At 52.6% G+C, this 27,786-nt stretch overlaps 1 protein-coding gene across 1 annotated transcript; it reads left to right on the forward strand.

Moving 5' to 3' along the window:
- LOC116886478 (protein-arginine deiminase type-4) lies at positions 1-27,005 on the forward strand. Its single transcript, XM_032887984.1, has 16 exons — positions 1-115; positions 4,688-4,868; positions 7,796-7,862; positions 10,153-10,220; positions 11,340-11,457; positions 13,181-13,306; positions 15,120-15,298; positions 15,388-15,491; positions 15,692-15,803; positions 16,760-16,867; positions 20,619-20,773; positions 22,194-22,338; positions 22,455-22,557; positions 24,575-24,642; positions 24,860-25,000; positions 26,536-27,005. The coding sequence occupies exons 1-16, from the start codon at positions 24-26 to the stop codon at positions 26,767-26,769; spliced, it is 2,001 nt and encodes a 666-aa protein (XP_032743875.1). The 5' UTR covers positions 1-23; the 3' UTR covers positions 26,770-27,005.
- The last annotated feature ends 781 nt before the right edge of the window (positions 27,006-27,786 follow it).

The following is a 27,786-nucleotide window of genomic DNA, read 5'->3' on the forward strand; positions in this document are numbered from 1 at the left end:
TTCCTGCTCCCTGCTGCCCGAGGATGGCCCAGGGTGCGGTGATCCATGTGGCCCCTGAGGAGCCCACCCATGCCGTGTGTGTGGTGGGCACGGCGACCCCGCTGGATGTCCATGGGTGAGAGGGGCAGATCCTGAGCCTGTGGGGGCAGGGTGGGGCCGGTAGGGGCTGGGTGCTGCTGACCCAGCTCAGGTTCTGGGCAACAGATCTGCTAGAGAGATAAGCCGGAGGTGTGGGACTTACCATGTCACTTAGTTCTCTGTGAAGTATAAATATCACTGCCTGGCCCTCAACGCAGGGAAATACCGGGTTGCCTAACAAGGGAGAAATCGTCCCTGCTGTAGACGGACGGTGGAGAGGGCTTGGGCATTTGATCATCAGTTTTCTTATCTCGTGAAATGACTTTAAGGGTTAAGTGTGACAACTCCAAATGTGTCTGTTGAGCACCCTGCAGTGCTGTTTGCTAAGTACTCTGCGGTGCTATTTGTTAGGTGCTCAATAGTGCTGTTTGTTAAGTACTCCACAGTGCTATTTGTTAGGTACTCCAAGGTGCTGCTTATTAGGTACTCTGCACAGCACTCAACAGATCCCCAACAGTTCATTTGATCATTCTACCATTCCCTTGTTCATTTAACAAATATAAGCTGAGTACCTACTGAGTGAGCACTGAGACCTTTGCCAGGTTCTGGGTCACACAGGACAGTGGAGGAAGCCCCGTGGGTGGAGTCTGAGGCAGCCTTTCATGTGGGAATTGCAGCAGCTTCCCTCACAGAGCTGAGCATTGTAGCCAGAGTGATGTCTATAAAAGCCTCTGGGAGGTGCCCAGGGTCAGTGGGTCAGTGGCTGTCTGACCTCAGCAGCCAGAAAACACCCCAGGTCTGAGTGGTGTCATCAGATGCTCCCTACTCCCAAAGGACAAACTAGGGTGGGTGCTAAGGAGATGACAGGGACCAGAGCTAGCCCGGCATCCTTGCCAGGCTCTCAGCCTAGCTCTCTCTGTAAGTCTAGGTCCCAGATGCTTTTTTCAAAGGTGTCTGAAGGTGTGTACATGTTTGTAGATGCAGGATTTGTGTGGGAGCCTGTGGAGGCCAGGACAAACTCAGGTGTCATTCCTCAAACTCTGTGTGGAGATCAGAAGCCAGCCTGTGGGAGTCAGCTCTCTCCACTCACCACGTGAGCTCTGGCAAAGGGACTCAGGTCATCAGGCTTGGCAGCAAGCCCCTTTGTCCTCTGAACCATCTTGCCGATCCTGATGGCGGTTTTCAAACGGGGAGATCAGAGCAGACACATTTGACCAGACAGGGTTGGTGATGAAATTGTGGATGTTTGTCTGTTCCATTGGGAAGAGTCGATACAGGGGCATGCCCAGTCGGTGCTAAGAGAATACAAGAATGGGAGGGGTGTCCTGGGTTGGGGGCAGGAGGGGGGGTGCAGGTTGTGCAGCTTGGGTGAGGCATTGGAAGAACCTCTGCCCTTCTCAAGGCCTGGGTTCCCCGTTTTTGCCTCGCCAGCACTGGGATTGCAAGCACACGCCCCCACGCTTAGCTTTAATACATAGGTTCCGGGGCTCAACCTCAAGTCCTGTGCCTTTCACATGGCCACAACCAGGATCTGACATAAACAAGTAAGTAAATAGACAGACAGATAATAAAATAATTTTAACTTCCCCGCCCAGGCAGTGCTATGTGAATAAGCCGTTACGCCAGAGCTGCTGTCTGTGCAGCCCAGTAAGTCCGGGGACCGAGGCCTAAGCGCACGAGGGTGGGGACCAGGAAACAAGGCCCTCACTTGTGTTCAGGGGACAAAGCAGAGGCCACCAGTAGTTTGAGATGATCTGGGGGTGGGGGACACTAAAAGGTGTCCACAATAGGACCCAGACCTACGCTGGGGGTGAGTAAATGAATACTGTGAACTAGGCAAAGTATTACTCCGTGTCTGCGCCTGCGCAGACAGGGCCAGACCTTACGCTTAGTGGTGTTTTGTTGAGTGAGTGGAACAAAGTTAATCACCTTAGACTCACCTTGGAGTGAAGGGGAGCGATATACTAAAAAACAAAACCCTTGTCTGTTCATTCTCTTGCGGGTTCCCCAGGGCAGGCTCCAAACCATCCCTAGCCTTTTCCCACAGTCCTCCAGGAAAAGTCCCTCTCTGCCCTCTTTGCTCGCGTAGGTAGCTCTGATCCTGGAGTGTGGTATGGAGTCAAAACATGGGTGTGAGGAAAAGAGGAAGGATGGGGAATGTTCCAGAAATCAGGCTCCTCCACACCTGCCGCGGAACCTTCCTCCTCCACTGGCCTCACTGTGGCTGTCTTTGTCACTCCTCCTCAACTCCCACTGACTTTCCATCACCCCTCTCCCGAGTTTGGCTGACCCAAGCCGGCAGCTCCTCCCTGTCCCCACCTCCCAGCTTCTTCACCTCAGAGTCTCTTAAGAAAGAAACCTGGGCTCTTCCCCCTGTCCAGCAGGTCCTGTTGACTTTGAAATGAAACAATTCCAGTTGCCTCATAAAAATAATCATAATAAAATAAAATACAGGCTTTCTCAGCCACCGGCTTTATGTGTGCCTCGCTGAGCCTGAGTTCCTGATCCCTCAGCTTCCGCTCAGTTGGGTAACTCAGCAGCCCCTATCAGTAGCTTCCTGGGTGTGGTTCTCATGCCTGAGGGTGCCCGGAGCACCCTGGAGACACGAGGAAGCTTAGACCTCTGGGCCCCAACCCAGAGATACACAGCAGCAGATCTGGGGAGTAAGCCTTGGAAACCACCTCAGTTTCCAGGGAGGCTGAGGCTGCCGCCCCTGTGTCAAGGACCGCACTTTGGCTACAGCAGGTCTCTGGAGGTGTGTGTGTGTGTGTGTGTGTGTGTGTGTGTGTGTGTATACGCATTCCAGAGGAGGGGGGAGAGAGGTGTCCTTGGAGACAATCCTTCTGCTATGTTCACTCAGCAATGCCCTCCCACCAGGTCCAGCCGCAGGTTGTTCTTCAGAGACAGGGTCCCAAGGGGACGGGAGATGAGAAAAAGAGAGCAAAGCCGAGGCCAGAAGATCACACTCAAGCTGGTGGCTAATGCTAAGCGAGTTTATTAAGAAGTACGGCTTCAGGGGCTGGGGATTTAGCTCAGTGGGAGAGCGCTTACCTAGGAGGGGCAAGGCCCGGGGTTCGGTCCCCAGCTCAAAAAAAAAAAAAAAAAAGAAAAAAGAAGTACGGCTTCAGGCTGGAGAGATGGCTCAGCGGTTAAGAGCACTGACTGCTCTTCCAGAGGTCCTGAGTTCAAATCCCAGCAACCACATGGTGTCTCCCAACCATCTGTAATGAGATCTGATGCCCTCTTCTGGCGTGTCTGAAGACAGCTACCGTGTACTCATATACATAAAATAAAATAAATCTTTAAGAAAAAAAAAAAAGTACGGCTTCTATCCAGCTTACAGGGGAAAGGGGCGGAGTCAACAGAAGGCTGTCACGTAATGGGATGAGGTCAGCAGTGATGCACAGAGAGAACATGGGGCATCGAGAGTGCATTGCAGATTAAGCACACGGTAGCCTGGAGCCTCCAGATGGATAGCTCTGGTCTCTCAGGGTCAGATTCCCAGAAACTGAAACCTAAACTCTCTGGAAACCCTGCCCTCATCCCAGACACACCTTCTTGCCAAGGCAAAGACTCAGGAAAAGACTCAGAACTAACCTTCCCTTTGCATCTCTCTCCCTCTCTCTCCCTCTCTCTCTCTCTCTCTCTCTCTCTCTCTCTCTCTCTCTCTCTCTCTCTTTCTCTCTCTCTCTACTCTTTCAGACGTTTCCCACCCTACCCCTCCCACACCCACAGACAGGGTTTCTCTGTAGACCAGGCTGGCCTCAAACTCAGAGATCCACCTGCCTCTGCCTCCGGAGTGCTGGCATTAATGGACTGCACCACCACAGCCCAACCCAACTCCTGTTGCATTTTAAAGTGTATCTCTCCCTGATCCAGTCGCTTTGTATGAGGATGAGCCTGAAGAAGATCTGCTGTTCCTACGGGTGGTGGTGGGGACGCCTTTAATCCCAACACTTGAGGCAGAGGCAGACAGATCTCTGTGAATTACAGGTCAGGTCAGCCTGGTCTACTGAGTGAGTTCCGGGCCATGCCTGGCTACACAGAGACCCTGTCTGCCTGTCTGTGTCTGTCTGTGTCTGTCTCTGTCTGTCTCTCTCACACACGTACAGGCACGCGCGCGCACACACACACACAAACACACACACACACACACACACACACACACACACACACATACAGAACATTTGCTTTGCCAGAACTCCAGAAATCTGTGTGATTTTGTTTCAGTTGTTGTTATACTTGTGGGGTCTTTATTTGTGGGGGGAAGGGGTACTGCCATCTCTCTAGCCCCCTGTGTGTGATGCCCCTTGGCATGCCCACTGGGGATGGTCCCCTGTGTGCACACTGCTCTACGGGTGTGTGGAAGGTGCCTTTGACATCCACCTCCCTCTGCAGTCTCTCTGGTCCGAGTGTAAGGCCTCCAGTCAAGAGGACTGCCATTCTGTGCTCTCAGTCCCTCCTGGCAACGTTACCAGATTCACTCTCCGGCCAGGGCAAGCCCAGTGCCGGCCTGTGTTTCCTCCTGCTAGGAAAAGGATGTCTGGGGCCAACATGGCGGTGGGCCATCTCATCATGGGTGCCTCAGCCTGCCTCTGTCGCTTCACAGCTCTGCTCCAAGGGGCTCCACATCCTTCAGCATCACAGCCTCCCCAGAAGTTGTTGTAGATGTCATCCATGGCCCTCCATTCAAGAAGAGTACCACAGGGGCCTCCAAATGGCCTCTGGACCCCAAACTGGAAGTGACCTTACAGATGAAAGCAGCCAGCAGTAGGATAGATGACCAGAAGGTGAGTATGGTGGGTGGGGTGGGATGGGGCCTGGTGGGTGGGGTGAAACCGAAAGCTGGGGTGGGGGTGGGGCTGCATCCCCTTGAACATTCCTCAGTGTGTCCCCCTCAGACTCTCCTCAATGTGTCCCCCTCAGACTCTCCTCAGTGTATCCCCTCAGACTCTCCTCAGTGTGTCCCCTCAGACTCTCCTCAGTGTGTCCCCCTCAGACTCTCCTCAGTGTATCCCCTCAGGCTCTCCTCAGTATGTCCCCTCAGACCCTCAGTGTGTCCCCCTCAGACTCTCCTCAGTGTATCCCCTCAGACTCTCCTCAGTGTGTCCCCTCAGACTCTCCTCAGTGTGTCCCCCTCAGACTCTCCTCAGTGTATCCCCTCAGGCTCTCCTCAGTATGTCCCCTCAGACCCTCAGTGTGTCCCCTCAGACCCTCAGTGTATCCCCTCAGACTCTTCTCAGTGTATCTCCTCAGACTCTCCTCAGTGTGTTCCCTCAGAATCTCCTCAGTGTATCTCCTCAGACTCTCCTCAGTGTATCCCCCTCAGACTCTCCTCAGTGTATCTCCTCAGCCTCTCCTCAGTGTATCCCCTTAGATTCTCCTCAGTGTATCCCCTTAGACTCTCCTCAGTGTGTTCCCCTCAGACCCTCAGTGTGTCCCCTCAGACTCTCCTCAGTGTATCCCCTCAGACTCTTCTCAGTGTATCTCCTCAGACTCTCCTCAGTGTGTCCCCTCAGACCCTCAGTGTGTCCCCTCAGACTCTCCTCAGTGTGTCCCCCTCAGACTCTCCTCAGTGTGTCCCCTCAGACTCTCCTCAGTGTGTCCCCCTCAGACTCTCCTCAGTGTGTCCCCTCAGACTCTCCTCAGTGTGTCCCCTCAGACTCTCCTCTCCTCAGTGTATCCCCTCAGACTCCCCTCAGTGTGTCCCCTCAGACTCTCCTCAGTGTGTCCCCTCAGCCTCTCCTCAGTGTATCCCCTCAGGCTCTCCTCAGTATGTCCCCTCAGACCCTCAGTGTGTCCCCTCAGACCCTCAGTGTATCCCCTCAGACTCTTCTCAGTGTATCTCCTCAGACTCTCCTCAGTGTGTCCCCTCAGACTCTCCTCAGTGTATCTCCTCAGACTCTCCTCAGTGTATCCCCCTCAGACTCTCCTCAGTGTATCCCCTCAGACTCTCCTCAGTGTATCCCCTTAGATTCTCCTCAGTGTATCTCCTCAGACTCTCCTCAGTGTATCCCCTTAGACTCTCCTCAGTGTGTTCCCCTCAGACCCTCAGTGTGTCCCCTCAGACTCTTCTCAGTGTATCTCCTCAGACTCTCCACAGTGTGTCCCCTCAGACCCTCAGTGTGTCCCCTCAGACTCTCCTCAGTGTGTCCCCCTCAGACTCTCCTCAGTGTGTCCCCCTCAGACTCTCCTCAGTGTGTCCCCTCAGACTCTCCTCAGTGTGTCCCCTCAGACTCTCCTCAGTGTGTCCCCCTCAGACTCTCCTCAGTGTATCCCCTCAGCCTCTCCTCAGTGTGTCCCCTCAGACTCTCCTCAGTGTGTCCCCTCAGACACTCCTCAGTGTGTCCCCTAGACCAGTGTGTCCCCTCAGACTCTCCCAGCGTATCTCCTCCTACTCTTCCCATTGTGTCCCCTCAGACACTCCTCAGTGTGTCCCCTCAGACTCTCCTCAGTGTATCCCCTCAGACTCTCCTCAGTGTGTCCCCTCAGACTCTCCTCAGTGTGTCCCCCTCAGACTCTCCTCAGTGTGTCCCCTAGACCAGTGTGTCCCCTCAGACTCTCCTCAGTGTATCCCCTCAGACTCTCCTCAGTGTGTCCCCTCAGACACTCCTCAGTGTGTCCCCTCAGACTCTCCTCAGTGTATCCCCTCAGACTCTCCTCAGTGTATCCCCTCAGACTCTCCTCAGTGTATCCGCTCAGACTCTCCTCAGTGTGTCCCCTCAGACTCTCCTCAGTGTGTCCCCCTCAGATTCTCCTCAGTGTGTCCCCTAGACCAGTGTGTCCCCTCAGACTCTCCTCAGTGTGTCCCCTCAGTCACTCCTCAGTGTGTCCCCTCAGAGTCTCCTCAGTGTATCCCCTCAGACTCTCCTCAGTGTGTCCCCCTCAGACTCTCCTCAGTGTGTCCCCCTCAGACTCTCCTCAGTGTGTCCCCTCAGACTCTCCTCAGTGTGTCCCCTCAGCATGTCACCGCAGGCTCCTTTCCTTGTACCTCTTTGGCTTCTTTTGGTGTCTCCAGCTCATGTCACTCAAGCTTCTGGCTCCCAATGCCTCACCTCCCCAGCAGCTGAGTCAATCATACACCGTTCTTTAGGTTTCTAGTTACTTGTTTATTTTAATTATTGCTGGGCAGAGGGACTAAGATGAGCCCAGAGCTTCACATCCTCCATCCCTGAGGTACACCCGACTCCCCCTACTCCCTTCCCCAGCCTGCACAGGGAGCGCATGCTCTACAGCTGAGGGCCTGCTCCTGGGTCCCTGAGAGACAACCCAAAGTCCAGCTCCACGGCTATCACCTGCTCTTTCTTCCTCCTAATGCCTCTTGTACCCCATTTCCAGCTGCTGAGCCCCTGCCCCCCTTCCAAGAATGTCTCAAGATACAACTTGTTAGTGTTACTGTTGCGGTGATGAACCACGTGACCAAAAGCATGTTGTGGAGGAAAGGGTCTGTTTGGCTTCCACTTCCATGTTGCTGTTCATCATGGAAGGAAGTCAGGACAGGAACTCACACAGGGTGGAGACCTGGAGGCAGGAACTGATACAGAGGCATGGAGGGATGCTGCTTACTGGCTTGCTCCTCACGGCTCCTCAGCCTGCTTTCTTATAGAACCCAGGACCCCCAGCCCAGGGATGGCCCTGCTCACAATGGGCAGCACAACTCAAACTTGTTTGTTGAATGACTAAGAGAAATCATAAGCAGTCTGCTATTGTCTTGTAGGTTCGAATTTCCTATTACGGACCCAAGACCTCATCGACCCAAGCCCTGCTCTACCTCACCGGGGTGGGTAAGTAATGACCAGGGTACCGAAGAGCTGCCATGGTGCCTACCTTTAATCCCAGCACCTGGAAGCATAGCAGGCAGGTCTCCGTGAGTTCAAGGCCAGCCAGGGCAAATTAGTGAGACCCTGTTTCTAAAAGGAAGGAAAAAAGAGAGGGAGGGACAGAGGGGGAGAGGGAGGGAAAGAAGGAGGGAGGGACAGAGGGGGAGAGGGAGGGAAAGAAGGAGGGAGGGAGGAAGACATAGAGGAAGAAGGAAGGGAGAGAGGGAGGAACTAGAACTGCCCCCTCATACCTCAACAAGGCTTCTCCCCATGACACGTTGTGACTAGATCTTACTTTCGAGTAAGCAAAGAAAACTGATCATTTCTAGCTATCCTTATATCTGGTGTTTCATAAACATCCCTCCCCAGAGAGTTACATAAACACAGATGGCAGGCCGAGCGTGAGTGAGGGGAGAGAACTTCCCTAGGGAGCACGGAGCCCCGGGTTCCATTCCTCCCAGCCCTCGAGAGGCAGAGGATTAAGGGTCAGAGGCCCTCAGTGACAGTGACTTTCCAGCTACATGGCAAAGACTCACATCACAGTGTAATAACTGCTCTTCAGGGTGGGAAGTGGGTACATGGATTCTACGCACAGGTCTCTATACCTTATAAACGCTTTACCCTCTCACACACACATACATATACACATATATGCACACACATACATGTATACACACGTATGCATACACACACATACACACATACACAGAGACACACACATACACACATATACACATACATATATATATACACACATACACACATGCAGGGATATACATACACACACATATACACATACATATACACCATACACACACATATATACACATGCATATGTATACACACATACGCACAATATATACACACATACACATACGTACAAACACATCACAGACATACACACATGCACACATATAAACACACACAATGTATACATACATACACATACAAACACACATACATACATGCACACATATACACTCATGCGCACATATTGCTTTAGCAGATAGTTCTGTGTTTTATCATATTAATAACCCACGCATGCAAATGTATTTGTATTTCTTTACCATTCATCTTTTTTTTTAAAGATTTATTTATTATATATGAGTACACCGTAACTGTCTTCAGTCACACCAAAAGAGGGCATCGGATCTCATTACAGATGATTGTGAGACACCATGTGGTTGCTGGGATTTGAACTCAGGACCTCTGGAAGAGCAGTCAGTGCTCTTAACAGCTGAGCCATCTCTCCAGCCCACCATTCATCTTTAGATAGAACCTGTAAGTGTTCCTGGAGAGATGGCTCAGCGGTCAAGAGTGTGTAACTCTCCAACAGGATCTGGCTCCCAGCACCCACATGGGGTGGCTCACAACCACCTCTAACCCCAGCTACAGAGGATCCAACGCCCTCTTCTGGTCTCCATGGGCAACCACAGTATTACCTCTCACCACATACACACAAAATTAAACATGAAAATTATATATTTTTTAAAAATCCATTCTTAGGGGCTGGAGAGATGGCTCAGTGGTCAAAAGCACTGGTTGCTCTTCCAGCGGTTCTGAGTTCAATTCCCAGCAACCACATGGCAATTCACGACTGTCTGTAACTCCAGTTCCAGGGGATCGGACACCCTCACACAGACAGACATGCAGGAAAAACACCAATGCACATTTTAAAAATCACTTTTAAAAAAATCATTCTTAGAATCACGGAGTTCACAAGGTTGACGCTAGCCTGGACAACAGAGAAAGACCTTTTATCTAAGTTTTTAAACATTAAATTAATGAGATCGGACCTTAAGAGCATGGTCTTTTTATTTAAGTGTGTATTGAATGTGTATATTGTATGTGAAACCTCCAGGTTTCATTTCATTGATGGATTTCATTCATGAGTATACATTTAAATTAAGTGAGGCTCACCCCAGTGCCAGACCCTGTGCCAAGATGTTACATTTAATCCTTATATTTAACCCAGTGAGCTTGGCCCTATGATCCCATCTCACAGATTACAAAAAAACCGAGTCACCTGGCAGGACATATGGAGGCTTCACTGGGTTGGCCGGAACTGCTTTGGCATCACAGTCACGACCCCCGAAGGGCACAGTGTTTGGAAGTCCTGGCTCTGCCCTCTAAACTGTAGTGTGTCTCCTTGGGGACAAACCGGAGGGACATGCTTTGGGGAGACCTGTCCCTCAGGGCCACTCTGGGAGTCCCGCGGCCTCACCCTCACCAGATCTCCTCTCTCGGATTTCAGAACTCTCCCTGAGTGCGGATGTCACCCGCACTGGCAAAGCGAAGCCAGCCCCAGCTGGGAAGGATCAGGTAAGGCTCAAATATCAGTCAGTACTCGCTTCAGGGCTGCTGTGCGCTCCTGTGGCGCCCCCTTGTGGCGATGAGATGAGCAGCGTCGCCATCATGTAAACTTGTCCTGTGACCCAGGCTTGGGAGCTTGGCCTTTCGGCTTGTGCATACTCCCATCTCTCTTATGAGATCATATTTATAGCCAACCGTGGGTTCGGAAATGGTATTAGCTTCACGCTGGAATTTCTAGAGTCACCCAGGTAATAGAAAAAAATTAACAGATGGGTCTCAGCTGTGGCTCAGAAATACTCCCCGGACGTTAGTGACCAGTAGATGAGTGTCCCACAGAGCTGGGTACAGGGGTGGGTGATGACAGGGAAAGGACGAAAACAAGGGTGGAGGGAGAAAGAACCGAGGCGTGGCGGGGGGTGCGTGTTGAGGAAACATGGTTGGTTGGGGTGCAGAAGGGGACGTTCACACTGTCAACCTAGGGTCTGTGTGTGAACTCCAGAGTGTCCCCACCACTCCAGAACTGGCCACACGGTTTTCTGCTTGAGGCTAGCATACACTTTTGCAGTCTTCAAATGATTGGCCCCTTTATTGGTCAGATGGAGCCTGGAACCGAGACTCGCCCTCACATCGGGAAGGAGCGGACCATGGGGTCACGTGACAGTACTGTGTGGATTAGATTCTTGACGCTCTTAAGTACTTGACTCGGTTTCTTGGTCAAGCCGACATTTTTAAAGGGCCTTTAAAGTGTACCTCACTATCAGGCTCCTTTATTTAAAAATTAAAATAAAAAAAATGAGTTGAGGCCGAGATGTAGTTTAGTTGGTGGAGTGCTTGACTAACGTGTTTGACATCGTGGGTTCAATGACCCGCACCACACAGACTGGATCTCAGAGGTAAGGACAGGAGGATTAGAAGTTGAACTAACCTTGGTCAGAGTAGATTCCGTCTTTAACAAATACTCACACATCCCACATTTGGGGCAGATTTGGTGATATTTAGAGTCATGAGAAGTCCACTCTTTGGCCAGATAAAGTGGGAGGTGAGAGAAAGCCAGCAGCCTGACTCCCAAGGGCTGAAGGGACCTGAGAGAGTTCCCCACGGTGTCTTTTACCCTCCTGATGTTCTCAGAGCACCTGGACCTGGGGCCCGGACGGTCATGGCGCCATCCTCTTGGTGAACTGTGACAAGGAGGATCCCAAGGCCCCCGGAATGGACTTCGAGGACGACAAGGTCTTAGACAACAAAGGTAAAGACGGAAGACCTTGGCTGACTTCGTTCCTCAGCAAGGTCTGTTTGCCCATGTGGTCTTGTCAGAAACCAAACCCTGAATTTGGTTTAGTGGAAAACATGTTTGTGTTAGCCCGTCCATGTTACAGAGGAAAGAGTGGAAAAGTGTCCCAAGAGAACAAGTGACCTACCAAAGTCACACATCGGTCAGAAGAGGCCAGAGCGGGCTCCTGGAGTCCCAAGAGGCTCTGCTTTCCGTGCTGACCTCTGCCGGGCCCACACATGTGTGCTTGGCTCAGACATGGCGCCCAAATTAAATAAAAAGGGGTGGTAGTCCCCAAATATCACGCAAGACCCAAGCGCCTAAAGGGTGGGGAAGCTGAGGCACAGAGAAGTTAAGCACACAGCCGTGTGGGATACATAGCTACTCACTTACACAGCTACCCGGATGCAGGTTAGTATCTGAGGCCCAGGGAGCCTGACATCTTAGTGGGTTTGAGAGAGATTCGAGGACAGTGGTAGGGGCGGCAGCGTCTCGTGGATAGTGATCCAGGATACTGGGGTAGCCCAGGGATGGAGTGGTGACCCTCCCTGGGGGGATACTAAGGGACTGCAGCTGAGAGACCAGGGCTGGAGCTTGCCCAGGAGTCATAGAACTACATAAGAATGACTATGTGGGGTTGGGGATTTAGCTCAGTGGTAGAGCGCTTGCCTAGCAAGCGCAAGGCCCTGGGTTCAGTCCCCAGCTCTGAAAAAAGAAAAGGAAAAAAAAAAAAAGAATGACTATGTGTCTAATGCGTGTGGCTGGCTGGGGCCGGCGCCAGGGACATCCCTAAAGGATACTCTTTGATCACAACCAGTGGGCACTCCTGAGGCTCCAGGCAACAATAGCTGTAGATATGTCATTTTATCTCTCCACCCTTTGGCTCTCTTTGCCCCTGCTTACTGATAGAGAAACTGAGGCGGTAAGAACTGATGGAGTTCTCCAAGCTCACCCTGATCCAGGTTGAGCCCACACCCTTGCCTCCTTCACTGGGGTCCAGCCGTCAGCAGTGACCACTGGCGTTTCCCAGTCACCCTGGTGCTGACACTACTGTGTACCACCACTGTTCTGGGTGTTCTCTGTGCTCCAGAATTTGGGGGTCACAGCAAGAAATCAAATGGACATAGGCTGTGTTGCTCTGAGTTTCGATCCTTCATTCACCCTGTCATAGACATACACAGATAAACGTTTGTAGACATCCTGAAGAGAATAGAGCCAGGGGTTGGTGAGATGGCTCAGTGGGTAGGGGCGTTTGCTACCGAGCCTGCTGGCCTGAGTTCGATCTCTGGGTCCAGCACGGTAGCAGAAAAGAATTGGCTGCAACTGGTTGCTACAAATTGTCCTCTGACCTCCACACATGTACCAAGTTGTGTTCAACCTCACGGATGCACATGATAAGTATGGGCTGGGGCTAAGCAGCTGAGGTGGGGCGGGGCTGAGGCGGGGCTGGGGCAGGGCTGGAGCAGGGCTGAGCGGCTGGGATTGGGGCTGAGCTCTCACCTTGCACAACTAAAACTCCAAACCCAATGTCCATGCTGCAAAAGAAGCAAGAATAAGTAAATGTAACAAACATTTGAAAAAATAAGCGACAAGTATCCATTTTAAAATGAGAAAAGAAAGCCAGGCTCCTTTGCAGCGGGGTGTGGGGAAGTCTGGGCTCCCCCTGGGGACCATCATGGCCACAGGCTTCTTGTTTCAGACCTGCAGGACATGTCACCAATGACCCTAAGCACGAAGACTCCCAAAGACTTCTTTGACAAGTATCAGTTGGTGCTGCAGGTGCCAAAGTCCAAGATGAACAAAGTGAGAGTCTTCCAGACCACACGTGAGTCGGCCTGGCCTTCCTTCCCTGGCATCTCTGCCGCTGTGACGCCATGTTCCTTTCCTGCCCCCACCAGATGGGGCACCGCTCTGTCCCGCTCCCTTTTGGCAAGTCGTCCTCAAGAGCTATGGTATGCTTGGTTCTGAGCACAGGGCTATGAGACAGCCACCTGCCTCAGTCCTCTGCCTTCCAGAGGAGGTGACTTGAGCTTGTCCCAGTTGGGAACAAGGGAGTGACTTCTTCCAGTCATCATCCACCAATTCCTTTCTCTCTCTTTTCTCTCCCTCTCTCCCTTTCTCTTTCTCTCCCTCCCTCTTTCCCTCTCTCTCCCTCTCTTTCTTCCTCCCCTCTCCCCTCCATTTTCTTTTCTTTTTCTTTTTTTTCAGAGTACACTGTAGGGCTGGAGAGATGGCTCAGTGATTAGAGCACTGACTGCTCTTCCGTAGGTCCTGGGTTTAAATCCCAGCAACCACATGGTGGCTCACAACCATCTGTAATGGGATCTGATGCCCTCTTCTGGTGTGTCTGAAGACAGCTAAATTATACTCTTTTTTTTTTTAATTTATTTATGTATTACATATATATGAACACTGTAGCTGTCTTCAGACACACCAGAAGAGAGCATCAGATCTCATTACAGATGGTTGTGAGCCACCATGTGGTTGCTGGGATTTAAACCCAGGACCTCTGGAAGAGCAGTCAGTGCTCTAATCACTGAGCCATCTCTCCAGCCCCACTCTTTTTTTCTCTCTCTCCTCTCCCTTGTTTCCTTCCTTCCTCCCTTCCTCTCTTCTTCTCTCTCCCACCCTTCTTCTTCCCCTCCCTCCCTCCCCCTTTCTCCCTTTCTTTCTCTCCTCCCCCACTATGTGCCAAGCCCCCACTTGCTGGGAACTCTTTCCACTAAGACTTCAGTAGCTCTGCGGCCCCTCCTATCCAGGCAGTGCCAACCTCGGTCCTGAGAACCAAGTGTTTGTTCTGATCACTTTCATCCTAGTGGGATAGGAGGGGCGACAGGTAAATGATTAGGGACAGCAGTGTGGGCTGTGGCGCTGGGGGCAGAGAGAGGAAGGCCGGTCAGAGGAGAATGCACTCTGAGGAAGGTGGGAATGCATCTGTGTGCGTGAAGGGGGCGGGGGGCTAGAGAAGCCACCGTGAGGTGTGCAAGGTTTAAAGTGGTGCGTGGACGCCCAAGAGGAGGGGCGTGGACAGCAGAGGCACAGTGGACGGCAGAGGGCTTTCTGAGGCTCGATTTGCTCCGACTTCCTTCCAACCTTAGACTAAAGTAACCATATGATACTTTATCTTTGTGATACAGTACATGTATATGTAATATCTATATTATATAATGTATATATAATAGATAACATGACATTAAATCCATGTGACACATGGATTTATATGATAAACTAATGACTATCCTTCTCCTTCTGCCCCCCCATCTAGGCCTTGTTACCCACAGGAAACCCTATTTTCCTCTGTCACTACTTTAATTGGTGTCTGTTACAGACAATGGCCCTTGCTCTTCCCTAGTCCCCCGGGAGACAGTGCAGTGTGCTTGGGGAACGTACCAGTCAGTGAATGAATAAAAGAATGGTTCAAAGTTCAGAATGGTGCTGGCACCTGCCATTGCTCTTCCCGACCCCTCTCATCAGAGAAGCAAGGTCCCAACTGGGTCTTTCAAGTTTTCCCCCTAAACACCTCCAGGGGTCCTTGGGTAGTGACACCCAGGGACCCTGGGAAGGCACCTCAGTACTGAGGAGAGGAAATCAGAGCCACATTGGGACGCTAGGCCTAAGCATGCCTTGCCTCTGTCTAGGGGGCAAACTGCCATCCAGATACAAGGTGGTCCTGGGACCACAGCAGTTCTCCCACCGCCTAGAGCTGCCGGGCGGTCAGCACAGCACGGACTTCTACGTGGAAGGCCTTGCTTTCCCCGACGCCGACTTCAAGGGGCTCATTCCCCTAACGATCTCCCTGCTGGACAAATCTAACCCGGTAGGCCTCAGCCTAGGGGGGGAGGGGGAGGGAAGGCAGGCATTGCACCCCTGCCTGCTATGACAACTCTTCTCCTCTCTGCCCTCCAGGAGCTCCCTGAGGCCCTGGTGTTCCAAGACACTGTGATGTTCCGTGTGGCCCCCTGGATCATGACGCCCAACACTCAGCCCCCCCAGGAGGTATACGTGTGCAGGTGAAGCTCTGAGGGAGGGGTGTCTGGGCGCATTAAGGAGAGCCCTGAATTCTGGGTGTTGCATTTTCTGGGAGTGGGAGAACGTTCTTCCTGACCTTAGCCCCTGGAAGCCTCCATTGCTTCAGGAGCCTGGAGAGAGGGACAGAGTGTTTGTTATTATCGTTAGTCCTCGGTGACGAGACGAGGCCTAATCTTCCTAGGTTTTCCGACAATGAAGACTTCCTAAAGTCACTGGCTACCTTCACCAAGAAAGCCAAGTGCAAGCTGACTGTGTGTCCAGAGGAGGAAAATCAAGATGACCAGTGGATGCAGGTATGTGGTCCCATCTGCCTGAGGCCAAGGTCCCGTCTGATGCAGGCCTCGGGCTCCTGGGGTAGCTTTGAGGCGACACTTCCTGGAATGGACTGGGAGGAAGGAGCCTCAGAAGGTCCTCACGCCGGGGGCCTCATCTGACGGAGACCGTGAGCTCCCGTCTCCATGCCTGTCCCCTGGCTCCCATCTCGAGCCTTTATCCATGTCCTCTCCGCTGTCTTCCTTCTCCTCACCCGTGACCCAGTCCTGCTCATCGACAGCCAGCATGAAGGCTGCCCCTCCATGTATGCCATCCCTCCGGTGGGACCGTGTCCCTATCCCTGTCTGCTGAGTTCCACCCTTGTCATCCCGCCTCTGTGATGAAGGCTGATCCCTGGGAAGCTGCACAGAGGCTCCCATTTTTCAGCGGGAAATGCCCAGGGGTTCCACCCTGTAACTTGTCAGTGACTGTGTCTGTCCCCACCCCGATCCTGCATAACTGCCAGAGGGTCACGGCCCTTACTAGATTCATTCCCAAAAATCCGTGCACCTACCTACAGGGCTGGGTGGCTCACCTGTCCACTCCTGTGAGATCCAGGAGGCTACCCCTGTCTGGGCTCAGTAAACAGCCTTCCCTATCCAGGGAAGTGTCTGCCTATCCAGGTAGCACTCTGGGTTCCCCAACATCCCCCCTCAGCTCCTCTAGTCAATGTTCGCTGTCCACCAGGACAAGGTTCAGCCACAACCACATCAGCCACAGCCCTGGGTCCCCCACAGAGTCAGAGTCTCTATCCTATTCATTTTCCCAGCAGACTGTGCAGGACTCAGGTCTGCTTGCATCCTCAGGGCCTCTCTCTGGGCTCGGGTGTTATGGAGAATTTGTTCTTGGTGGCAGTAGTTACGTAGGATGGATTGGCACATCGGCCATCGGGTGCCAAGTCTGTGGCACAAGCCGTAGCCTCTCTGTATCCCTCCAGGATGAAATGGAGATCGGCTACATCCAGGCCCCCCACAAGACGCTGCCTGTGGTCTTTGACTCCCCGAGGGACAGAGGCCTGAAGGATTTCCCTGTCAAACGAGTCATGGTAGGAACCCTGGAGGCCTGGCAAATACCCAGCCATCCAGTGCCCCTGGCCCTGACACCCCGCTCTTTCTCAACCCATCTCCCCCTTAGCCACCCCTTACCCCAAGCAGCCTGGTCCTCAAAGCCGAGGTCCGGCTCCAGCAGGACCCAAGGGGTGGTGCTGACTCCCTCCGCTATTACTCTGATAAGATCTGGTTTCTCAGAGCCTCTCCCCGCATGAGCTCAGCTGGTCTTTGAGATAGCCTTGAGCATGAGGGGCATCCTGGGCTACCTAAGAGTGCTCTTGCCACAAGGCAGGAGTTCCATCTCTGGGGCGTGGTTTAATCCTTTGGGGGCCGCACTGGGGCTGTGGTGAGGGTTCAGGATCAGACAGACTTTATCAGTCACAGTCAACACATTAGGGACCTTGAAGTGACATATTGTTGAGTCACACTGGACTGGCCTGGCAGATGGGTGCTAGCTCAGCCCAGGCCATCGTCATTATCATAAATAAAAACAATAGTATGTTTACCGAGCCCGCACGCCTTCGGCTAGGGGCTGACTTCTCCATGGGTTCTGTCTCGTTCCGTGGGACAGCCTCTGATGAAGTTGCTATCGGTGGGTCCATTTCACAGAGGTAGAAACTGAGGCTCTTAAGGGACGACATCAGGCCTCCCATGCTGCCTCTCTGCCATCCAAGGAAGACCCTAGCCTGCACTGGGGCCTGGAACCCTCAGACAAAGGAGGAAAAGAGCCTTATAGCCATGTGTATCTTGCACTCCATGCCAGAGGCTTGGAAGGAAATGTCTGTCTCATGGACTACTCCTTTTACTTCTTCCTGGCCAAACCTTGTAACTTTGGCCAAGGTGTGTGGCTAATGGTGCAGGAGAGTTCATCCCTATTGGAGGTGGGAGCATCACCCAAGACTGTTGCCAACACTGTGTCCCCGCTCCCCCACCCTGCCTGCAGTAGCCGCATCTTACCACTTAGAAATCCCAAGGCCAGCTTCCATGCTACAAGCCAGACTCCCAGCATCCTGTAACACAGACAGACAGAACCTCAGCACAGGAGTCTCCCCTCTGCCTCACCCCGCCTTAGGTGGAAGGAGGCTGCAGCAGGTCCTTGGCTGGGTACATGTCTCACCCAACTCTTCCTTGTGGAGAGTACCAGAGTGACAGGGAAACTGTCCCCAGAGTGACACCATGACTTCAAATTTCCCCATTACTCTCTGACCCCAGGACCTTGGCATGTGCCATATGCCATTCTCTGCCAGGAATGTGCCTCCCCATTCTGGTGCTAGCTGGCTTTCAGCCTTCAGGTCTCAGCATCAAAGTCCTACCCAGCTGGGTCTCTTTTGATGCTGTCAGAGGCCCATGGCAGTGTCATAGTTTGCTTCTCTGTTGCTGATAGAACATTCTGACCAAAAGGAAGTTGGGGAAGAGAGGGTTTACTTGATTGATAGTTCCACGCTTCGGTGAGGGAAGTCGAGGCAGGAGCTGACCCAGAGGCCATCGACAAATGATGCTTACTGGCTTGCCCTCCATGGCTTGCTCTGCCTGCCTTCCATAGGACCCAGGACCACCACCAGTCAAGGGCTGGCATTGCCTGCAGTGAGCAATCATTAATTAAGAAAATGTCCTACAGACCTGCCCACTGGCCAGTCTGATGGAGGGATTTTCTCAGTTGAGTTTCCTCTCTCTCCAGACGATTTTGTTTGTTGACAAAAACTAACGAGCCTGGGGTGCTGGAGGCCTCCCTGCTCAGTTCTGGCAGGGTAATTTGTTACATTATCTCCACAGCGTTTGGTTACTTCTCTTGCTGAGCCGGGGTGTGGCACTGCCCTGAATGTGACCAGCGGGGTGTGGCCTGCACGATGCTTAGTAAGATGTTGGGACATTTCACATGGGCAGGCACGGCGCACCGGAAAGCTCAGCCTGGGAGGCAGCAGAGTCTGAGGCTATTCTGGGTTGTGTAGAAAAATCTCGTCTTGGAAAAAAATGAAAGAGAAAAAACGGAACTAGAGAACTGGAGAAGTGACTCTTCACTGCTTCTCTTTCATGCTTTTGTATTTTTCTTTTCTTCTCCTTTCTTTCTTTCTTTCTTCCTTTCTTTCTTTCTTTCTTTCTTTCTTCCTTTCTTTCTTTCTTTCTTTCCTTCTTTCTCTTTTTTTCTTTATAGACTGCATCTTGCTGTGTAGTCCTGGCTGGCCTGGAACTCACAGAAATCCACCTGTCTCTGTCTTCTGAGTGCTGGGACTAAAGGTGGATACCATCACACCCAGGCTCTGCTCTCTCTCTCCTCCCTCCCCCTCTCTTCTCTCTAGGATTTATTTATTTTAGATATATGAGTATACTGTCACTAACTTCAGACACACCAGAAGAGGGCATCCGATCCCATCACAGATGGTTGTGAGCCACCGTGTGGTTGCTGGGAATTGAACTCAGGACCTCTGGAAGAGCAGCCAGTGACCTTTACAGCTGACCTTATCGGCACCATAAATAAAATATCTTAAAAGAAATAGAATTAAAATATTTCTGTTAAAAGCTAAACCCCTCTCCAAAAAAAAAAAAAAACTAACCCAGTGCTGTGGACAGCAAAGTCACTGAGCTGCTGGCCTTGGTGGGACCATCAGTTTAGAATCTGAGAAATGGGGGACCTAAGAAGTCTTAAGTCAGGGTGGATGTGCCCCGTCTAACATTATAAAGACCTTAGTTCCAGGAGCCAACCAGAGTGGGAAGAGACCAGGACGGATGAGGGGGCAGTGGCTGCCTGTGGTCAGGCTCTGGGTGGCTCTACAAGACCAGGCCAGCAGGATTTTCTAGCCATTGTGAGGGAGGTGAGGTGAAGGTGGCCTCAAGGCTGTCCCCTGTTGAGGGCTCAACAGCTCTCAGAGCAGGACATGTGGGAAGACAAGTGGGCGTCAACATCTGTCTGCTGTCTGGTGTCCAGTGTCTGGGGGAGCAGAGGTGACTGGAGGTGTGATGTGGGTGGTAGACTCAGTACCCAGACGGGATTCCCTGGACTAGCAAGGCTACCGGGCCAGCTGCTGACACCAGGAAGTAGAGGCACACATGGGCCTGCCCTTCCCCCACAGCAAAAGGACCATGGTGGGAGGCTGCACACGGCCACTGCCAACATGGCATCCAGCACAAGGTTCTTGAGACACTTCCTCTTGGGCCTTAGTGATGGACCTAAGGCCACACTCTGACAAGTGACATTCTGTACCAAGTGACTTGAGGCCTGGGGGACTGCAGGAAGACAAACCAGTGTGACGTTAAGCTACTGTCCAGTAGTGACTTGCCACACCCTTATAGCTCACACAGGGGGGGTGACCAGTGTATCCCCTGGGGAGGACCGGCGGGACTTAGAGCATCTGGAAAGTTCATTCTAGGCCAGGGTAAGGATGGGGACATGGTGTGAGCACAGTGCTGGCCACAGGGGTGGCTTGGGTTCCTGTCCTTCCTCCAGCTGTCTGAAGGAGGCTTGTCTCCACTCATCCCCCATTCCCAGCCTCTACAGAGAGCAGAAAGGATGCTTTGGGAGTCTGCTGTTCTATGCAGGAGTCTTCCAAGCAGGTGACATGTGCTGGGGACTCAGTAAGGCCCCATCTCTTTCAAGGGGCACCGACTCAATCCAACACCCCTTCCACCCTGCCGAGTCATAAGGTTCCTCTCTGGTATCCACAGAACTCCCTCCCGTGACCACCACATGTCCAACCTCCATTTCTACCCAGCGACAATGGCTTCTCTCAGTATATCTTTCTCCCATCTTAGGGTCCAAATTTTGGCTATGTGACCCGAGGGCTCTATAGAGCAGAGGTCACTGGGCTGGATGCCTTTGGGAACCTGGAGGTGAGTCCCCCAGTCACTGTCAGAGGGAAGGAATACCCACTGGGCAGGATTCTCATCGGGAGCAGCGGTTATTCCAGGTAAGGAGAATATGGGGGTGGCCAGGACCCATGTGCTGGGGTGGGGACAGTGACAATAAAGCCCCCTCTAGTTCTCCAGACCTAGAAGGTCAGCAAACATTGAGAGGGATCCCACAGAGGGTAAGGAACCTCCAGAGCTTACCTCTGCCCACTTACTTGCCTTCAGTCAATGGCTATTTACTGAGCTCCTACTATGTGCCGGAAGCTAGGGGGTAGAGCAGTGAGTGTGACAGACAAGAGAAAGCGATCAGGTGAGATAAAAGAGAACACAGAAGGGAGTTGGGGATTTAGCTCAGCGGTAGAGCGCTTGCCTAGTAATCACAGGCCTTGGGTTCAGTCCTCAGCTCCGGGGGGTGGGGGGATGGGGGGGTGGGGGGGGAAGAAAGCCTCACAGAGAAGACGAGGCTCAGGGAAGTGAAGGGAAACGAAGGGATGTTCCTGAAGCCACACAACAGGCCGATGAGCTCTGAAGCCCATGCTTTCTCTATCACACAGGCATCTAGGCCGAGTCAGCGGGCAACACTTTCTGTGGTTGGACACTGATCTTATGTACCTCAGTGGCCGTGCCTCAGTTTCTTCCCCCTCCCCATCTCCTCAAGGAAGCTGCAGTGACAAAGCCTACATTGTTCAGATGTCAGTACCCCATTAGCAGCAGCCCAGGCTCCATGGGCCCTTCACCTCCCCATGGCCACGCCCACCTCCCCATGGCCACGCCCACTATGGGGACTTTTTCCAGGGCAATGGAAATAAATTTCTGTTCTCCCAGACAGGATCTCGAGAACTGACCAAAATAATTGTCCTCCCAAGTCCCACTTGGGAATGGATTGGGCTTACACTGAGCATGGGTGAGGGTTACTTACAGATGGGTGGGTGACCGTGAAGCATCATGAAGTCTCACTCCAACATAGATGACCCCCCCACCCCCACCCCCACTTCAGTCAACTTTCTCCCACACGGCTATACCCTAGCACAGTGGTTCTCAACCTTTCTAGTGCTGCAACCCTTTAATAACAGCTCCTCATGTTGTGGTGACCCCTAACCATAAAGTTATTGTTGTTACTTTATAATTTTGCTATTCTTATGAATCATAACGTGAATACCTGTGTTTTCTGACGGTCTTGGGCAGCCCCTGTGAAAGAGTCACCTCAAAGGGGTCGCGACTCACAGGTTAAGAACCATCGCCCCCAGCTCTCAGGACATTTGCATGTGACAGTATAGCATTAGGGGAGGGCAGAATCACTTACAGTTGGAAGGGGTACAGGCAGAAGCTAGAATCTCACAGGACGGTCCAGTGACCTTCCCCCACTCCCTCCTTCTATGAGGGGAGGTTAACAGCCCCGATCTCAAGACCGCTTGGGAGTTGTCACTGTGTCTTTTGATGATTTTGATAACTGGCATAACTGTATCCCTGTGAGAGCAGCAGTGAGAGCCGGGACATGCACCAGATCCTGCAGGACTTCCTGGGCGCCCAGCAGGTGCAGGCCCCTGTGAGACTCTTCTCCGATTGGCTCTTTGTGGGTCACGTGGATGAGTTCTTGAGCTTCGTGCCGGCACGGGGCAGGCAGGTATGTGACCCTTTTGCCAGGGTTTAGAAGCCAGCCCTCCCTCTCTTTGTGGGGATAGGGTGGGAATAGAAGGGTGAGTGGCTAAGCCGCTCCCTGACTCCAATGTTTCCCAGCAGGGCTTTCGGTTGCTACTGTCCAGCCCCAGAGCTTGCTACCAGCTGTTCCAGGAGCTGCAGAGCGAGGGCCACGGGGAGGCATCACTGTTCGAAGGACTCAAGAGTAAGTGGACCATGGCTGGCATCCTGTGTGGGCAGCTTCTGCTGTTTACCGGCTCCACTGCTCCCTGAGGTCCTGTAGGGAACAGAGAGCTATGTACCTACTATGCGCGGGGCACCATGCTCAGCGCTGGGCCCCCAAGCTCCCTGTGAGTACCAAGACAACTAAAGGTACCTTTGGGATACCTGAGTCAGAGGCGGCACGGGAGGTTGGTGGGTGGAGGAGGTGGAGAGGGAGGGAAGTGGGGGATGGGGTAGGGGATGGTGAGGTGACAGATAAGGAAAATTGCAGACAGGCAACTAAGAAGAGGCAGAGGCAGCCATGAACGATCTGATTGAGTGAAGACCATGGGATGCGATGTTTTCAGTAAATTCAATAGACAAGGGCTGGGGTCAGAGGCTAAGGGTTCTGGGGGGGTTTCTCTAAATATGTTTAAGTGTGTTACACAGAGGCAAACAAACCAGTGTGCCACTCCCTGCCCCACCCCGCCCCCACTCTGCTTGCTTACTTTTCTTTCCTCTGTGCTGCTGAGAGTGGAAGTTTGGGGTCTCATGCACGCCAGAGAATTGCTTCGTCACTGAGGTCACCCCCCCAGCCCCCAGCCCCCAGCCTCCTTCTCTCCTAACAGGATCTGGATCTGGGGCTGGGGAATGTAGCTCAAATGGCAGAGCTCTTACCAGGATCATCCCCAGGTTCTGTCCTCAGCAGCCTTAAACTGGATATGGTGGTGCACACCTATAATCCCAGCACTCAGGATTGGGGACCAGGAGTTCAAAGTCATCCTTGGCTACATCGAAAGTTGGAGGCTTGAACCTGTTTTTAAAGTAAATATAGGGACAGCAGAGATGGCTCGGTCATTAAGAGCTCTTGTTATTCTGGAAGGAGACCTGACTTTGGGGCCCAACACTCACATGGTGGCTCTCAACCACCTGGAACTCCAGTTTCAGGGCATCTGATGCCTTCTTCTGACCTCCTCGGGCACCAGGCACATGTGTGGGGCACAAATATATCTACACATTAAAAGTTAAAATAAGGGGTTGGGGATTTAGCTCAGTGGTAGAGCGCTTGCCTAGGAAGCGCAAGGTCCTGGGTTCGGTCCCCAGCTCCAAAAGAAAAAAAAAAAAAAAAAAAAAGTTAAAATAAAAGGGGCTGGAGAGATGGCTCAGTGGTTAAAAGCACTCAGTGTTCTTCCAGAGGACCCAGGTTCAATTCCCAGCGCCCATAGGGCAGCTCACAACTGTCTGTAATTCCGGGAGTTGATGCCCTCACCCAGACATGAAGGCAAAACACCATCTCACATAAAATAGAAGTAAATCTAAAAAAAATAAAAATATGACTAAAAAGGCTCCGAGACCAAGAGCTGACGCTTTGGATTAGGGGGGAAAATGCAGATCACCAGGGAGTTGCTCATTTTTCCGTGCTCTAAGCCACTCCTGAGCCAGGGGCCTATAGGCTGTCAGTCCTGAGCAGACCTGAGGCTCCTCCACCTGAACAGCCTCTACCTCAGGCAGGCTCCCCTCTCCAGGTGGCCGGTGTCACCTCCCAGGGACATTGGCATAGCAGTCTTGTTGATTGGCGCTGCCTAGGCTACCCTAGTTGGTGTGGCTGGATCAAGGGCTGGCACTGGAATGGGGTTTGTTAACCCAGTTGCTTGACTCTGCCAGTCTCGGACAGCTCGTCATCTCTGTCATTTTGGGCTCTGGCCTGTTTGAAGCTGCAGGCTCTCCTGTTCGATGGTCGCCTTCCTGTTCCCCTGTCGTATGAGGTTCGGTGGGGTCACCCAGCCATCCCAACTGGTTTGACTCTGCCAGTCTCGGTGCTGGAGATGCTAAGCGTTACCATTAAAGATGACATTTCTCAAACCCCTTCTCCAAGAGAAACAGGATCCCTTTGGAAATGGGGGAATTTATGGGAGCAAATGAATCTTGAAACAGAACATATCCGTTAACAAAACGGAGGCCCTGGAGGGTAGCCTGCCTCTCAAGTTGGGTCCATCTTTTTCCCTCTTTCTCCACCTCAGGGAAAAGGCAGACAATCAGTGACATTCTGTCCAGCCAGAAACTAAGAGACCAGAATGCCTACGTGGAGGTACTCAGCCTGGGTGTCCTGGAGAAACCAAAGCGGGTGCCTGGTGTGGGGAGAGAGGGCTCTCAGGGCTGCGCGGCCTACCAGCCCAGGGTCGGAAGCCCGGGCACAGGCAGAGCGCAGGAGGGGAGTGTGTGAGGTCCCTGGGAGCCTCTTACCAATTCCCGCTGCTATTCCACACTGTCTCCTCCCCTAATGCACCCCTTGGCCTCCCTACTAGAGCTGTATTGACTGGAACCGTGAGGTGCTGAAGCGAGAGTTGGGCCTGACGGAGGGCGACATCATTGATATACCCCAGCTCTTCAGGATTGTGGGAAACTCCAGAGGGAACCCGAAGGCTGAGGCCTTCTTCCCAAACATGGTAAGGAGGTGACAGCCACCACCCGACTTCCTCTGACTCCAACAGCTTCCCAAAAGGCAGCGCAGAGCCAGGCCAGGCCTAAAGCAGGTCCAGGTAGCTCTTCCATGCATCCTTTGAGGCCCACATAGCCCTCTCGGCACCCAGAGCCTGGCTTCTCTCATGGCCTTGTTTTCCAGAGGTGGGCTCAGAGAAGTTAGGTCTCTAGCACAAAAACACACAGCAGGCAGGAGATGGCAAAGCCAGGGTCTGGTTTCAAAACCAGCGCTACCCTGCTGCTTCTTGACTCCCGTACAGGATTCAGGGATCAGCAGACACGGGCCATAGACAAAGTATTCTGTGGTGGCATTCGATGCCAAGAAGGGAGCCTATGTGGAACAGGACCCAGAGCGGGGCCAGATTTCACCTTTGTCACTTAACTGTGACTGCCACGTGTGTCTTCCCACCTCCCACTGCCTTTTTTACCATCCACCTCCAAAGAATGCCCGACCCCAGGGTGGAGAATTACCTAGATGTAAGGACCATGCCGGCATGTTGCTTAGCACAGATGTTTCCAAACGGGGCTCCCCAGAACTCTGGGGTTCCAAGGCAGCAGCTCCAATCCGGCTATCAGGGTATCGCCTCCATGTGTTGAGCTATGGCCGAAGACGCCATTGAATAGGAAAACCTGACTCTGTCTCTCCCTGAACATAGTAGTCCCCGAGGCCCAGGGATCACCGTGATCTGGCTTTTCAGTGAGTCTAATCAGCACATGGCCTTTGATCCGTAGGAAGCTTGTTAGAGGCAGAAACAGTGTAAATGTATGCCCACCACATGAGGGGTGGAGGCAGGAGAGTCTGGAGTTCAGAGTCAGCCTTGGCTACTACATAGCAGAGGCGCTACTCCAGGCCTAGCCACCAAAAAGAGATGTGTGGGCTGGAGGGATGGCTAAGCAGTCAGAGAACTCGCTGCTCTTCCCCAGGACCCCAGTTCGGTTCCTAGCACTCACACTGAATGGCCCTCCAACTGCCCACGACCTCAGTGGCAGACACAGACAACACCAGTAAACATAAAACTCAAGGGTAGGGTACAGCCGGGTGGCTTAGTGGCTAAGAGCGCGTTCTGTGCAACCCTGAGGACCAGAGTTCGGACCCCAACACCCCGGTAACAAGCTGGGCGTCACTCATATGCCTGTAAATCCCTGCTCTGGAGGACACAGAGACAGAAAATGCCTGGGGCTTGCTGGCTTCTAGCCCAGGTGGGAAAAGCAAGTTCAGGAAGAGACCTGGCCTCAAAGGAGTACACGGGAGAGCAGCCGGGGACACAAGAAGCCTTCCTTGGCTCTGGGTGCGCCCACCCCGCAAGATACACACAAAACTCTGGGAGGACGGAGGGGGAGGGGGAGAAGGAATGAGTGGAAGAGAGAAAGAAGAAGTGGGAGGGGAGGGGAGAAGGGAGAGCGAGATGAAAGGGGGGTAAAGGAACGGCCTTAGTCCTCTAGACCTGTGGGTCCTACACTGGCAGCTGTTTCCTCTGATTGGGCCCCCACCTTCCCGCAGGTGAACATGCTGGTACTGGGCAAGCACCTGGGCATCCCCAAGCCCTTCGGGCCCATCATCGATGGCCGCTGCTGCCTGGAGGAGAAGGTGCGCTCCCTGCTGGAGCCGCTGGGTCTGCACTGCACCTTCATCAACGACTTCTACAGCTACCACATGTACCACGGAGAGGTTCACTGTGGCACCAACGTGCGCAGGAAGCCCTTCGCCTTCAAGTGGTGGCACATGGTGCCCTGAGTCACCGCTCCTGGCAGCCTCCCTCGAGGACTGCCCTGGCTCCCTGCAGGGAGATACAGCGAGAGATCTGGGGCCTTGGGGCTTCCCCAGAGGTGGCTACCCCTCCCTGCTGTGACTTGCTTGCTTCACCCACATCTGGCTCCTGTCCCACCTCTGTATGTCCTAAAATGGTCCTTGCATAGCAAACTCAGTCCTGCTTAGAGATGCTGCAATAAAAATGTGGTTTTGTATCTTTATTTTACCACCGAGTTTCACTCTCCCCCTCCAGCCCATCCTCTGTAAAGCACATTGAAATCAGTTTCAGAGCACCGTTAAAGAGCTTCAACAATGGCTGGGAGTTCTTCCGACTTACTACTCTGATGTAGTATCTCTCTTTTTCTCTTTCTTTTGGGGCCTAGGGCCTCATGAGTACTAGACAAACTACATCCTCGGTCCTTAAAAATACACTCCTTCAGTCCTCCCAGCACTAGGGAGGCAGAGGCAGGCAGATCTCTGAGTTCGAGGCTAGCCTGGTCTACACAGAGAAGCTCTGTCTCCAAAAACCAAACCAAACCAAGTAAAACAATAAAACCATTCCTGGAAGCCTAGGGTGGTGATGCCCACCTTTAATTTCAGCCCTCGGGAGGCAGAGGCAGGTGGATCACTGTGAATTCAAGACCAGGCTGGTCTATACATCGAGTTCAGGTTAGCAGGGCCGACACAGTGAGATCCAGAGTTAATTAATTAATTAAAAGAGAGTAAATAACAACACATTCCTCAGGCCAGTGAGATGGCTCAATGGGCAAAGGCACTTGCCATGACGCCCTGCTGAGCCGAGTTTGGTCCCCAGAACCCATGTAAAGGTGGAAAGAGAGCACTGGCTCTACAAAGCTGTCCTGTGAGTGCCACAGGCAGGTACGGTGTTGGTGTGTGTCAGTACTCATACATGCTATGCACACCCATTCTTCCAGGATGCTGGGGGTGGGGGACTGGATGCTTCAGTGTGATAAGAGCCACGCTCAGATGCATAGCGAGGCA

The sequence above is a fragment of the Rattus rattus genome, chromosome 1 (genome assembly GCF_011064425.1).
Source record: "Rattus rattus isolate New Zealand chromosome 1, Rrattus_CSIRO_v1, whole genome shotgun sequence".
Classification (NCBI taxonomy): domain Eukaryota; kingdom Metazoa; phylum Chordata; class Mammalia; order Rodentia; family Muridae; genus Rattus; species Rattus rattus.

Excerpts from the sequence above, each read along its gene's own strand:
- LOC116886478 (XM_032887984.1), top strand. The coding sequence starts at position 24 with ATGGCCCAGGGTGCGGTGATCCATGTGGCCCCTGAGGAGCCCACCCAT. Across the intron at positions 7,863-10,152 it reads GCTCTACCTCACCGGGGTGG|AACTCTCCCTGAGTGCGGAT; the intron begins GTAAGTAATGAC and ends CTCGGATTTCAG. Across the intron at positions 11,458-13,180 it reads CAAGGTCTTAGACAACAAAG|ACCTGCAGGACATGTCACCA; the intron begins GTAAAGACGGAA and ends TTCTTGTTTCAG.